This window comes from Guillardia theta (genome assembly GCF_000315625.1).
Source record: "Guillardia theta CCMP2712 unplaced genomic scaffold GUITHscaffold_64, whole genome shotgun sequence".
Classification (NCBI taxonomy): domain Eukaryota; class Cryptophyceae; order Pyrenomonadales; family Geminigeraceae; genus Guillardia; species Guillardia theta.
The window spans coordinates 48526-59526 of NW_005434610.1; the positions used below are offsets into that span (position 1 = coordinate 48526).

Below are 11001 nucleotides of genomic sequence, written 5' to 3' on the forward strand. Positions count from 1 at the left end.
GGAAGAGCGGAGGAACGGAGGAGCGGAGCTAGCGCAGTTGCCCGCGGAGGTCACTGTGTGAATCATAAGAGAGCGTGAAGGTGACGATAGCAGGGATCTTGAGGTAGAAGAAACAATAAGTTGAGGAGATGGTGCGATGACGAGGGTCAAGTTCGAGTAGAGGAGGAGGAGGTCCGAAGTTATGCAGGAATGGTGGGGTCAGAGTTGAAACTCTGCTTGTATCCCTCAAGATCCCAAGAAAAAAAGAGCAGGACAGGAGGGATGAGTGAGGAGAGATTCGCGGAACGAAGATGTACGCTAGCTCCCAACTGTAGGTGGGAGGGAGGGAGGGAGGGATCAGGAAGGGGAGAGGAAGGAGAAGGAGGGAGAGAGGAAGGACCAAGAGGGAGAGAGGAAGGACCAAGAGGGAGAGAGGAAGGAGGAGGAGGAGGAGAGGAAGGAGGAGGGGGACGAGGAGCAGCAGGAATTTCCTCCACCTTCGCCCATGTGCGACAAGTCGGATCGCCCCCCTCCGTACCGGGCCCGCACAGTCATACCACAGCAGGTCCGCCTCGTTTGTCAATGCCGTCGATGAGCGGGGAAGAGGGTGCAAAATGAACAAGGTGGGGTAATCCCATACATGAGGTAGGGGTAGGATAATGGAAAAGTACCGGGTACTCTGATACATAAATTCGTCTAAATGATGTGGTAGGGTGATCATCTGACGTTGGATTCTTTATGGGGTAGTCTTCCACTCGGAGATTGTGGGTGGGGTAGTCAAGGGACGGTGAAGATGGGGCTGGTGGAAGTGGGGGAGGACATGTCAGGGCTGATATGGCCGAAGACCAGGATCTTGGCGGGAATGATGGTAAGAAAGGAGGAGATGTGTAATGGGGATGAGAGATGAGATGTTCCACGAGCTTCACGTACGAGGAAGCAACAAGCGTTTCATGACAAGGATGTTTGTGGGGCAAAGTTGGTGTCGGGATGTTTTATGTGCAGAGTGTGGAGGGAAAAATGGAAATTGAGAGGCAGAAAGGGATCAGGAGAGGAGAGGAATAGGTACTTGTGATCAGGACGATGGTGTTGATCGCATGACTGTACCTCTCTGCTATGTGCGACTGCTCAGCTGCAATTGTTGTTTGGAGGCGTTTGAATGTCTTCTCCTGATGGAGCATGGAAGGTGTGCAAGGAGCTTAACCGGCTGTTGCGGAGCATGCTGGACAGCGACAGAACCTCGCTCATCCGAGTGGAGTTGCGAGTGAGAAAAGATGTGTCAGCTTGCATGCTGGAACGCGTTGATCTGTCCAAGTTTCGGTCGGGGATGGTGGAGTTGACGCTAACGGAGGGGTCACAGCTGAAGCCAACGCTTGCTGCCATTGCACGAGCAAGCGACAAGGGGCTGAGACATCTCGTGCTCGACCTCGACAACAACCCATCCACGGCCGACCTCATCCGCATCGAGTCGGAGAGAGGAGAAGAATGGGCCAAGTGGATAGCGGAGTATGCGAGGATCGCGACATTGGGAGGAGTTAGTGCTGTGCTCGAGACACTAGAGACGCACAAGACTTCTGCTGTGCTGTGCGAGAACGCGTGCAGAATCCTCGTCTTCCTCGCGAGAAACTTCGACAACCAGAGGCTGATCGCAGAGGCAGGAGGGATCAACCTGGTGGTCAACGTGATGAGACTTCATCTTGAGGACGCGCGGGTGCAGGAGAGAGGATGTGCAGCTCTCAGCAACTTGGCCTGCAACGCGCAGAACGAGGCGAAGCTGCTGGAAGGGGGAGTGATCGCTGTAATCCTGACCTCCATGCGGAGGCATCGCCTCGCCTCGGTCTCCGAGTGGGCCTGCCGCGCCCTTCGCAACATTGCGTGCTACTCGGACAACCCCATCCGCATCGCGCAGGAGGGAGGAATCGAGACGATCCTCGACCTCATGCAGGAGCACAGAGAAAGTGCTGGGCTGCAGGAAGAGGCGTGTGCGGTGCTCCATAACCTTGCTCTGGACGTGGAGAGCAAGAGCGCGATAGTAGCAGCAGGAGGAATCGAGTCGATCCTTCAAGGGATGGAGGAGCACCTGGCAAGCATACAGGTACAGCAGGAGGCCTGCGCTGCCCTCCAGGTCTTCTCCGAGTGGCGAGGTTACCACAGAAGGATCTTACGAGCTGGAGGAGTCCGGGTGCTCAATGAGGTAGTCCGTATACACAACCATCCTCGGGTGACCAACTCAGCGCACAGCTGCTTGTCCTTGCTTTCTCCCCTTGCCTCCTCTGCTTCCTCCTCCTCCTCTGTTGTGTGATGCTCCTGTACAACTAGCTCTGTCCCTACCGCTGCTGCAACAACAGTGGCGAGTGGATGGTTAACGTCTGACAAAAAATAATAAAATAATAAGGCGAATGAGAAAAGAGCATGAGGAAGAGAGAAGAAAAATGAAAGACAGAGGCAAGAAAAATATAGAGGGAGGAGGAGGAGGGAGGAAGAGGGAGAGATGAAGCGGGAGCGTTCAAGTTCTCCAGCCTTTGTAGCCTCCCTGTACTATATGCAGGGTCTTCTTGCCTTCGGTAGCTGCAGCGACCTGGTAGGAGTCAGGGAGGAGGGAGGAGGGAGACTGCATAACCTCCCACATGAGCCGCAGCATCGACTCGAACTCCTTGACCCAGCCCTTGAGGAGAACGTGAGGAGCTTGAACAGATGGACAAGTAGGAAGGGAGCTTGGGCAGAAGGAGGAGGAGCAACAGGTGTTGATGGTGATGAACAGAGGAGGAACAAGGGGAGGTGAACGAGAGAGGTACCTTCGTATCGAAGAGAATGCCGTTCGACCTGCTGTATTCGACCTGCAGGAGAGTAAGCAGGAGGCAGGCGGTCATCGTTGAGAACCTTGTCTCGCAGCTCCTGCAGCTTGCGCGGATTTTCCCCCAGTTGTGTTGCAATGGAGACGTACTCCTCCGATGTTCTGCTGGATGTAAGCGATGCGAGAGAGGAGATGAGAGGAGAGCAGGGGAAAGGAGAGGAAGGAGAGGGAGAGGAGGGAGAGGAAGGAAGAGCATCACCGAGCAAGCAGTTGCGGCACCTTCATAGTTCGCAAGAATGAAGCACCGCATCTTCTCGCCATGTTGGACCCAGCAAGAGTGACCAGAGGCTTCAATCCACAAGTCACTTCATCCTCCTCCTCCTCCTCCTCCTCCTCCTCCTCCTCCTCCTCCTCCTCCCTTTCCTCCTTCCCTCTTTCCTCGTCTTCTACTCACTTCCTCTTCTATCTTACCAGTCCAGCCCAGAGCGCATCGAGCCCCGAGACATGCGCATTGTACTCGAGGGTGTCTAGGAGGAGGCTGGCGGCTCGCTTGACATTGAGGTGAATCTTAGAGGGGAACTTGTCTGACAGATGCAGCCTGCTCAAGCCTGAAGTGACGTCAGCAAATCTCCTCCTCCTCCTCCTTTCCTCCTCCTCCTCCTCCTTTCCTCCTCCTCCTCCTTTCCTCCTCCTCCTCCTCTACGTGCCTATCTCTCTTTCCTCGAACTCTCGGCGCAGGTTCGGCTCAGCTTCCGGTGGAAATCGAAGCAGCCAGAGGACGGAGTCTGGGAGCTCCTGCAGGAAAATCAAGAGATGCGCGGGAGGGATGCGTCGAGAGAAGGAGCAGAGGAGAAGGAACACACACAGAAAGGGGATGTGAAGTATGATGAGCAGGGGAGCAGGAGGGGACTAAGCGGAGCAGTAGCAGGAGCAGGAGCAGGAGCAGGAGCAGGAAGTGGTAGTCGAGGCTGTGGGTGAGGCGGAGGGAGAAATCGTTGAGAGGAGGACAAGGAAGGAACCTCACCTGCATTATGCGGAGCCACAAGTGGAAGGTATGAGGGCCGAGCTTCTGCAAGTGATTGAAGTTGGCGAGGACGAGCTGCTGAGAGCGGTGGGGGAGGCTCAGGTTGGAGGCGTTGGCTGCCGTGAAGTCACCGAGGATCTGCTCGGCCTGGCTCTGCTTGTGGTCGTTGACCATGTACATGTTGGGCAGCCAGGCGACTTTCTCGGGGAAACAGGAAGTGTGCTGCTCGGGAGGAAGCACCACCCGGTCCGAGAGGATGTAGTCGAAACCCTCCATCGTGAGGGTATAGGGGAAACCCAAATAATTCACAGCGACAGGAGCTGGTTTCAGTGCTCCGATCTGTTAGGGGGAGGATGAGCAAGGTGAGGGAAACAGGAAGAGATGGTACAAGAGAAGGGAAGAGAAGAGCAGAGTGAAAGAGAGGAGGAACGAGAAAGCAGGAAGACGGGAAAAGGACGAGGGGAGGACGAGGAATGAGGGAAAGAGGAGGGAGGAGGTGGGTGGGTGGGAGGAGGGAGGGGGGAGGAGGGAAGAGGTAGGTGGGTGGGAGGAGGCAGGAGGGATCGCATCTTGTGTTCTAGCACCTCATTCCTTGCACCATCCGTGAAGCCGCTGAAGTCAATGAGGATGTTGGGCTGTTCGTTGTTCACCATCTGAGCCACGACAAGGGGAGAAAGACCCTTGCACCAGTTCCACTCGTCCACGCTGTTGGCTATGTTGGCCATCACCTACAAGGGAGCAGGGGAAGGAGGAAAAGGAGTCATTAGTCAGAACAGGTTCCGAGGGCAGATTCACATGCGAGTTGTCGTGGGCTTCGAGCATGAAAGCGAATATTTCGAACTTGTCTTTGTCCATCATCTTGAAAACGCTCTGAATCAGCTGCCCCACAGGCTTCATGTTGAAATCAGCCGACACGATCGCAATCCCGAGCTTCTCAGGTATTGCAGCGAAGTTCGGAGCCCAAGGCACGAACTCGTTCCTCATCCTCTTCACGTTCCCTACCGCCTCTCGCGCCCTTGCCCTTGCGACCTGCTTCAATCTTCAACATCTCACACACCTTTGCTCCTCGACGCCCTCGTTCCTTTCCTTCTCCCTCTATCGCTCTTGTACCCCACACCCTCCTCGAGCTCGTTCCCCCACCTCTCTTCCTCTTTCCCTTCCTCCGTACCGTGCACATCTGTTCATCGGAGAGGGGATATGCGAGGCCGAAGATGGGCCCGAGCCCGCCCGTCGCTCCTCGGTCAATCATCTTCCTCACCTCCTCGAACAGCCTCTCGTGCTCCCGCCAGTCGCATAGTCTGCATCTCAGGTGCACCCAGCTGAAGTAGGCGGGCTCGTTGCGGGGGTTGGCCTTGACCGCCTCCTCGAAGAACACGACCGACTGGTTGAGCCGCGAGTGAGTCATCTCGATCGACGCCCCGAGCCCGTTGTACGCGTCCGACAAGCTCTCCGGCCTCCCCGCCACCTGCAGGGCCCGCGCGAACATCTTCTCTGCCTCCTTGAACCTCGTCATCTTGTACAGGTGGACGGCAGCTGCCGACAGCGCCATCTCGTGCTCAGGCTCGAGCCTCAGGGCTGTCACGTACGCGCGCATGCCCAGCTTGTTCATGTGCTGCTCGGTGAGGATCAGGCCAACGTGGTACCAATCCTCCGCCTCCAGCAGCCCGAAAGCCGTGAACAGCTCTACCCCATGCATGTGCTTGCCGCTACCTGCCAGCATGTGCGCGGCCTCGCTGATCAGCTTCCGCTCCTCGTTCCGGTCGAGACCTGCAGGCGAGGGTCAGGAGGCAGAGTGGGCAAGAGGAGGAGGAGAGTGACCAGAGCTCAAGAGAAGCTCAGAAGCTTCGACGATTCGATCTTGAAACGCTAGAGAGACGACGAGCATCTTCACGCCAACAGGATGAAACTTAACGCGTAGCCCTTCCCGCATGCACTTCTCTGCCTCCTCATACTCCCCTGCATCAATCAGCGAGCTGGCTTTGTTGATGTATGCTTCCACGCTCGGAAGGCGTAGAGCCTGTTCGAAGCATTCCATCGCCTTCTCCGTCTCGCCCATTTCCTTGTACATGATCCCCATGTTGTTCAGGATCATCCCCTTGGCTTGCGCATCCTTGCTCGCCTCAAGCCCCCTCTCGAACGCGGCGGTCGCCTCCTCGAACATCTGCAGCTTTGTGCAGGTCAGCCCGACGTTGTTGTGGACGACAGGAGCGTCAGGTCGCAGCTCAGAGCTCATCCTGAAGAACACCAGCGCCTCTTCTGCCCTTGCAGTCCTCATCATGAGGGCTCCCATCTTGAAGGGGCTGACTACGTTGTCGGGATCAAGCTCCATCGATCGCTTGTAAGCCTCCTCCGCCTCCTCGTCCTGTCCTCCTTCTTCCCCAGCTTCACCGAGAGCCAACCAGACCTCAGCATCATCATGAAACATTCTGCTCCCTTCCCTGAGACAGCGAAGAGCCTCCTCCTGCCTCCCCTCGTCCCGCATCCTCCAAGTCTCTTGCACGAGAAGCTCTGGGAACTCCTGCCCACATACTGTGCCATCAAGGTCTGCGGGGAGGAGAGGAGGAGAGGAAGGAGGTCGAGCATCAGGGGAGCTCGCAGCATCTCGCACGAGAGCCGACAAGGCGCACAGCATGACGACTCCGACGAGCCATCGCCATGCCATGACGTCCCACCTCGCCTCAGAGGAGGAGCAGAGGCAGCAAAACTCAGTAACTTCCCACGCCCGGCGCCGGGCGGGCCCGGGCCCGACGGCCGGGCCAGGCTCCGAGTGACCGGCTCGGACTGCCGTGACCGTTACTCAAACTTCCGTTAGCGGCCGCTCGGGCCAGCGGCCAGCCTCCCAGGCTCCAGTTCTGGATCGCTGAGCACCCCGGTGATCCGGGACTCCGAGCCACTAGGCCCGGCGGCACCGTACGGTCCCGCCGGGTCTCGGGCCGCCGGAGTCCAGTGCACGTGGCGGTGGCCGTGACTCCGACCGCGCGTACAGTCCGGCGAGCGGCAGCGCCGGCGCCCGGCGAACATCGGACCGGGGTCCCGGCACTGCGGCACGGGCCGCCGCCAAGTTGAATTCCGGTGGTCCGACCGTCCACCCGGCCATGCCCTGATTCTCGCCGGGCCCCCAGGTTTGGAAGTGCGTGCTGAAAAATGCAGTTTAAACAGAAAATTCAAAAAAAGAAAAGGTTGGATTATAAAAAGACCGGAAAACTTCCGCGATATGTAGAACTGACCAGGCACCCCCTGGTCACCGTCCCAGCCGCTTCCACAGGAGGGGTTTTAAACTTGTGGACTGTGCCTCTTGACTCGGACACGGGGGCCTGACTCTCAAGTTGGGGGTGGGGGGTGGCCCCGAGGCTCCGCTATTTGGGGTGTCGGACGGTCCTCCGAGGAGCATGGACAGGTTTAAAAGTTTCGATTCCACTGGGAGGGGGTCGGGGTCATAAGGGGAGGTCGGGGGGGGAGGGGGGGGCGGGGGGTTAGGCGGTCGGTCTGTCAGCAAGTTATTACGCCTCTTATGCCGCTTCGCGGAATCTTTCCGTAATAATAATATTTTAAAATGAAATTGAAAAGATCTGCTTTCGCGTCTACAAATCGATTTTTGAAGCCCTCGGAATTCTCCCGGGAGCAAGTTCCACTTGTTGATCTATTTTTACCATCAGTTTAAAACGTAATAATACCACAGGCTGTAAATAATAGTTGCCCCCTATCAAGAGCCAAGTTACCAACAGTCGTCAAACATTTCTGTCATTCTCCGTGATTCCCTGTGAATCTTATCGTTAGATCGTGTGATCCCCTGTTAATTCCTCTGCTGCTTCCCTCAAAGTTTTTTTTTCTGGTCATTGTGAGCTCGTGTCCCAGAGCTAATGGTAGTTGGCGAGGAAACAGCGAGATCCAAAATAACGGAGGGTTGGACTTGGAAGGTCTGTACCCACCATATCCCATACCGCAAACATTCCTAAATAGGTGGGTGAAGGTCTGTGGGGGGTACTGGATACGCCAACTCAATGAGCGCCCGCTGTCTTGCCCCACCCCTACCCCCTCAAGTGCCCAACTTGCCCCCGCTCATCCTCCCGAATCCGCTGCTTCTTCTTGTGCTCTCGTCGCGTCATTGATCGCGTCGCTCGCTCTGCCTCCTCACAGCCATCTCCTGGTCGCCTTCCTCTCCTCACAGCCATCTCCTGGTCGCCTTCCTCTCCTCACACCGCCCTCCTCCTCCTGTTTCTGCTCTTCGACCATCGGAACGCGCTACCCATGATGGACATAGATTTCAACGACCCAATCGCGACATTCGACGCTCCCTCGCCCTTCGACATGCTGGAGAGCGATGAGGCACAGGACAACTGCTGCGAAGAATCAAGATCTGAGTGGCTCTCAAGATTCTTCGGTGAAGAGCCCAATCTTCCGCTGGAAACTCTCGAAGAAGCGAGCCGGCTGCCCGGCATCTCCCGCTCCAACTCCGAGCCCCTTCCCTACTCAAGGCAGAGCTCAGAGACCCTCGACGTCCTGCCACCGGAGCAGCTCTGCTTCCTGGGGTTCACCGACAGCCAATGTGATTCAGATGGCGGGTTCGACATGTGCGAGACTTGGTTCCAAGAGGAGGGGCAGCCAAGGGAGAGCAAGCAGCAGCAGCAAGAGTTCTCGGAGAGCTCTGCGACCGTCCTGATGAAGAAGACGCAACGCGGCCTCCACGTGGCTTCAAACCCTCAGATCCAGCAGACAGCTCGCGACGGACAGGTAACCTGACTCAGCTGTCAATCCCGTCTTGACAAGTGTTCAGGCTCACTGGGCAGAGAAAGTGAAGATGATGCGTCGCGAGCATGCGCTGCTACGAGTGGCGGAGCTGAACAGAGCGTTTCCTCGGCAGATCGCAGAGGTGAAGGCACGAGTGACATGTGAAGGAGAGGCAATGACGGTCCTGTCTCAGTGCTGCAGGCTGAACTTAAAAAGCCAGAAAGAATCCCTCCTGCTTTGCTTGCAACGCGCCGTGAGAGATAAGGTAGACTCCTCAACCTCCTTCAACTACCACCTCTCTCCCTATCCCTTCCTCTCCTCGTCCTTCTCTTGCTCTTGCTCTTGCTCTGGCTCCTTCTCTTGCTAAAGTACCGACAGCTCATTCAACCTGGCAAGTTCGTCAACCCTGCCGACATGAAGAGAAGCTTTCTCGGCTGGACTCAGTTCACCATTCGACCTGGTTGCGCCGAGAGCTTCAGGATACAGGTGAAATTCGAGGAGGGCAGAAGTTGGGGGAGGGGGGAAGGGGAGGAGAGAGAGAAGGAGCGGGGGAGCGGGGGAGGGGGGGGTATAGGTTGCTTACAAACAAGCCTCAGATAGAAGAGATGTTTGAAGAGAAGGAGCCGAAAAGAAACACCATCCACAGCCTCTTCCGTCGTGCTGGGTGAGCTTTACTAGCTGTTGTCTGTGCTAGAGCTGAGCTGGGGCTGTCAGGTTGGTGCCCAAGGACTGGAAGCGAGCATGGGAGGGCAAAGCTTCATTCTACTTTCGTGCTAGATGTAAGAGGATATGACAAGGTCAGCTTAGAAGAAATCTTTTTGATTCTTTAGTACAAGCACTAAGATAAAGTCCCTTATCGCTACTTGCCCTTCCCTCCCATCTTGCCCCTCTGACATGCACCATCAACAATGAAGCAACGGAATCAGACCTCACCTGCAGCTTCTTCTTCACTCTGTTGTTGTTGTTCCTCTCTCCGATGCTCATCTTCAGTTTGCTGTAGACAGGTCAGCTCAAAGGCTCAAGTTGGTTCTGCTGCTCTTCACCTCTTCACCCTCAAGCTTCCCTTGCGAACCATGAGGAAGGGCTTGTTCTTCTTGGCCTACAGGAGGCGCATGAGGATCTGCCGGTCAGAGGGAGGGAGAGGAAGAGGAGGAGAGGAGGAAGGGGGGGGATGAAGGAGCAGGAGGAAGCGCGAGGTAGCGAAGGAGGAAGAGAACGAGGAGGAGGAAGAGATCGAGGAGGAGGAAGAGATCGAGGAGGAGGAGGAGGACGTGGTAAGGTACTCCCTCCAAGGAGGAAAGTAGAATGTAAGATGATATGCTCGCCTGCTCGTTGGTTATCCCGCCTGCCAATTTCTTTCGCTCATGTCTGTCCTTCCAGGCTCCTTCTCTTCCTTCGCGACCTATCATGAACTTAAGAAGAGAAGACAGTGCGAGATCGTAGTTTCGAGGAACACGACCAGAAGCATCTGCAGGGGAGGGCGAAGGAACAGGAGGAGTACAAGTAAAGGAAAGACTAGGAGTACGAGATGAGATGCGTGGAAAGAGAGAAGTGCTAGTAGTTGTTGGGTGGTAATGGAGGAGGACGAGGAGGAAGAAGACGAGGACGAGGACGAGGAGTAGCAGGAGGAGGTGGAAGCTACAAGAGTTTGACCTGCCATGATAGACTCGAGGCGCGCGGCCTTGTCAAGTCGACGCTTCTTGTGCTGACCGACGAGAGCCTCGGGGTCGAGACGTTCGCTGACTGCAAGACAGTCAACAGGATGAAGACGAAGGAGGAGGAGAAGACAGGGCTTGAAGCGGAGGTGCTCTAGCAGGAGGAGGAAGACGAAAGGAGAAGAAAAAAAGGGAGAGAGGGATTAGTGAGGAGGAGGAGGAGGAAAGGAGAATGAAAACAACAAGGAGGAGGGCAAGGAGGTGGTGGAGGACAACAACGCAGAAGTGCTGCAAGAGGATCTTACGTTCGAGGCTCTCAGCGTCAGGACCCTGCAGAAAGATGAGGAATGAGGGAGAAAAGACAGCAGCCTGTTCTTCACCTTCCTCCTCTTGCCCAGCCTCTCCTCCACCTCCCTCTTCATCCTCTTCTTGCGGATCTTCTCAAACTCCTCTGTGAAGATTGTGAGCGAAAGGAGTGAACAGCAGGGGCTGACCGGCTGTGAGAGGTCGGAGAGCATCTAGACGGAGCCCTGCAAGCTCGCCGTCTCCTCCTTCTTTCTTCTCCTCCTTCTCCTCCTTCCTCTTGCCCTCCACCGCTTCTTCGTCCTATCAGTGATTGTGAGGCCGCACAAAGGGAGCATAAGTCAAGTACCTGATCCATTGAGGTAGGACCTTCCTCCTCCCCGTTCTCCTCCTCCTCCTCCTCCTCCTCCTCCTCCTCCTCCTCCTCCTCCTCGCTGCTAACTAGGTCAGCACAGAGATATGGTTGGCTCATGATACCTGTCGTCCTCGGCTAGAAACACGTCGGCTCCTGGCACCATCAT

General features: G+C 56.1%; 4 protein-coding genes across 4 annotated transcripts; 2 read left to right on the plus strand and 2 right to left on the minus strand.

The window, feature by feature from the left end:
* Positions 1-772: 772 nt before the first annotated feature.
* Positions 773-2374, plus strand: GUITHDRAFT_164544 (hypothetical protein; the record flags this gene model as incomplete). Its single annotated transcript, XM_005827698.1, has 2 exons — positions 773-847; positions 1163-2374. The coding sequence occupies 2 exons, from the start codon at positions 773-775 to the stop codon at positions 2276-2278; spliced, it is 1191 nt and encodes a 396-aa protein (XP_005827755.1). The 3' UTR covers positions 2279-2374.
* A 140-nt stretch (positions 2375-2514) lies between these two features.
* GUITHDRAFT_75246 (hypothetical protein) lies at positions 2515-6123 on the minus strand (the record flags this gene model as incomplete). The annotated part of the gene is made up of 9 exons (XM_005827699.1): positions 2515-2932; positions 3030-3118; positions 3242-3371; positions 3474-3565; positions 3795-4133; positions 4379-4522; positions 4590-4823; positions 4963-5248; positions 5702-6123. The coding sequence occupies 9 exons, from the start codon at positions 6121-6123 to the stop codon at positions 2515-2517; spliced, it is 2154 nt and encodes a 717-aa protein (XP_005827756.1).
* A 1782-nt stretch (positions 6124-7905) lies between these two features.
* GUITHDRAFT_164545 (hypothetical protein) lies at positions 7906-9383 on the plus strand. Its single transcript, XM_005827700.1, has 6 exons — positions 7906-8525; positions 8569-8664; positions 8716-8787; positions 8901-9008; positions 9119-9186; positions 9237-9383. Exons 1-6 carry the CDS (start codon positions 8043-8045, stop codon positions 9313-9315), a joined length of 906 nt encoding a protein of 301 aa, XP_005827757.1. The 5' UTR covers positions 7906-8042; the 3' UTR covers positions 9316-9383.
* Positions 9382-11001, minus strand: GUITHDRAFT_113048 (hypothetical protein; the record flags this gene model as incomplete). The annotated part of the gene is made up of 9 exons (XM_005827701.1): positions 9382-9411; positions 9456-9516; positions 9566-9621; positions 10165-10265; positions 10483-10507; positions 10558-10628; positions 10672-10783; positions 10830-10914; positions 10958-11001. The coding sequence occupies 9 exons, from the start codon at positions 10999-11001 to the stop codon at positions 9382-9384; spliced, it is 585 nt and encodes a 194-aa protein (XP_005827758.1).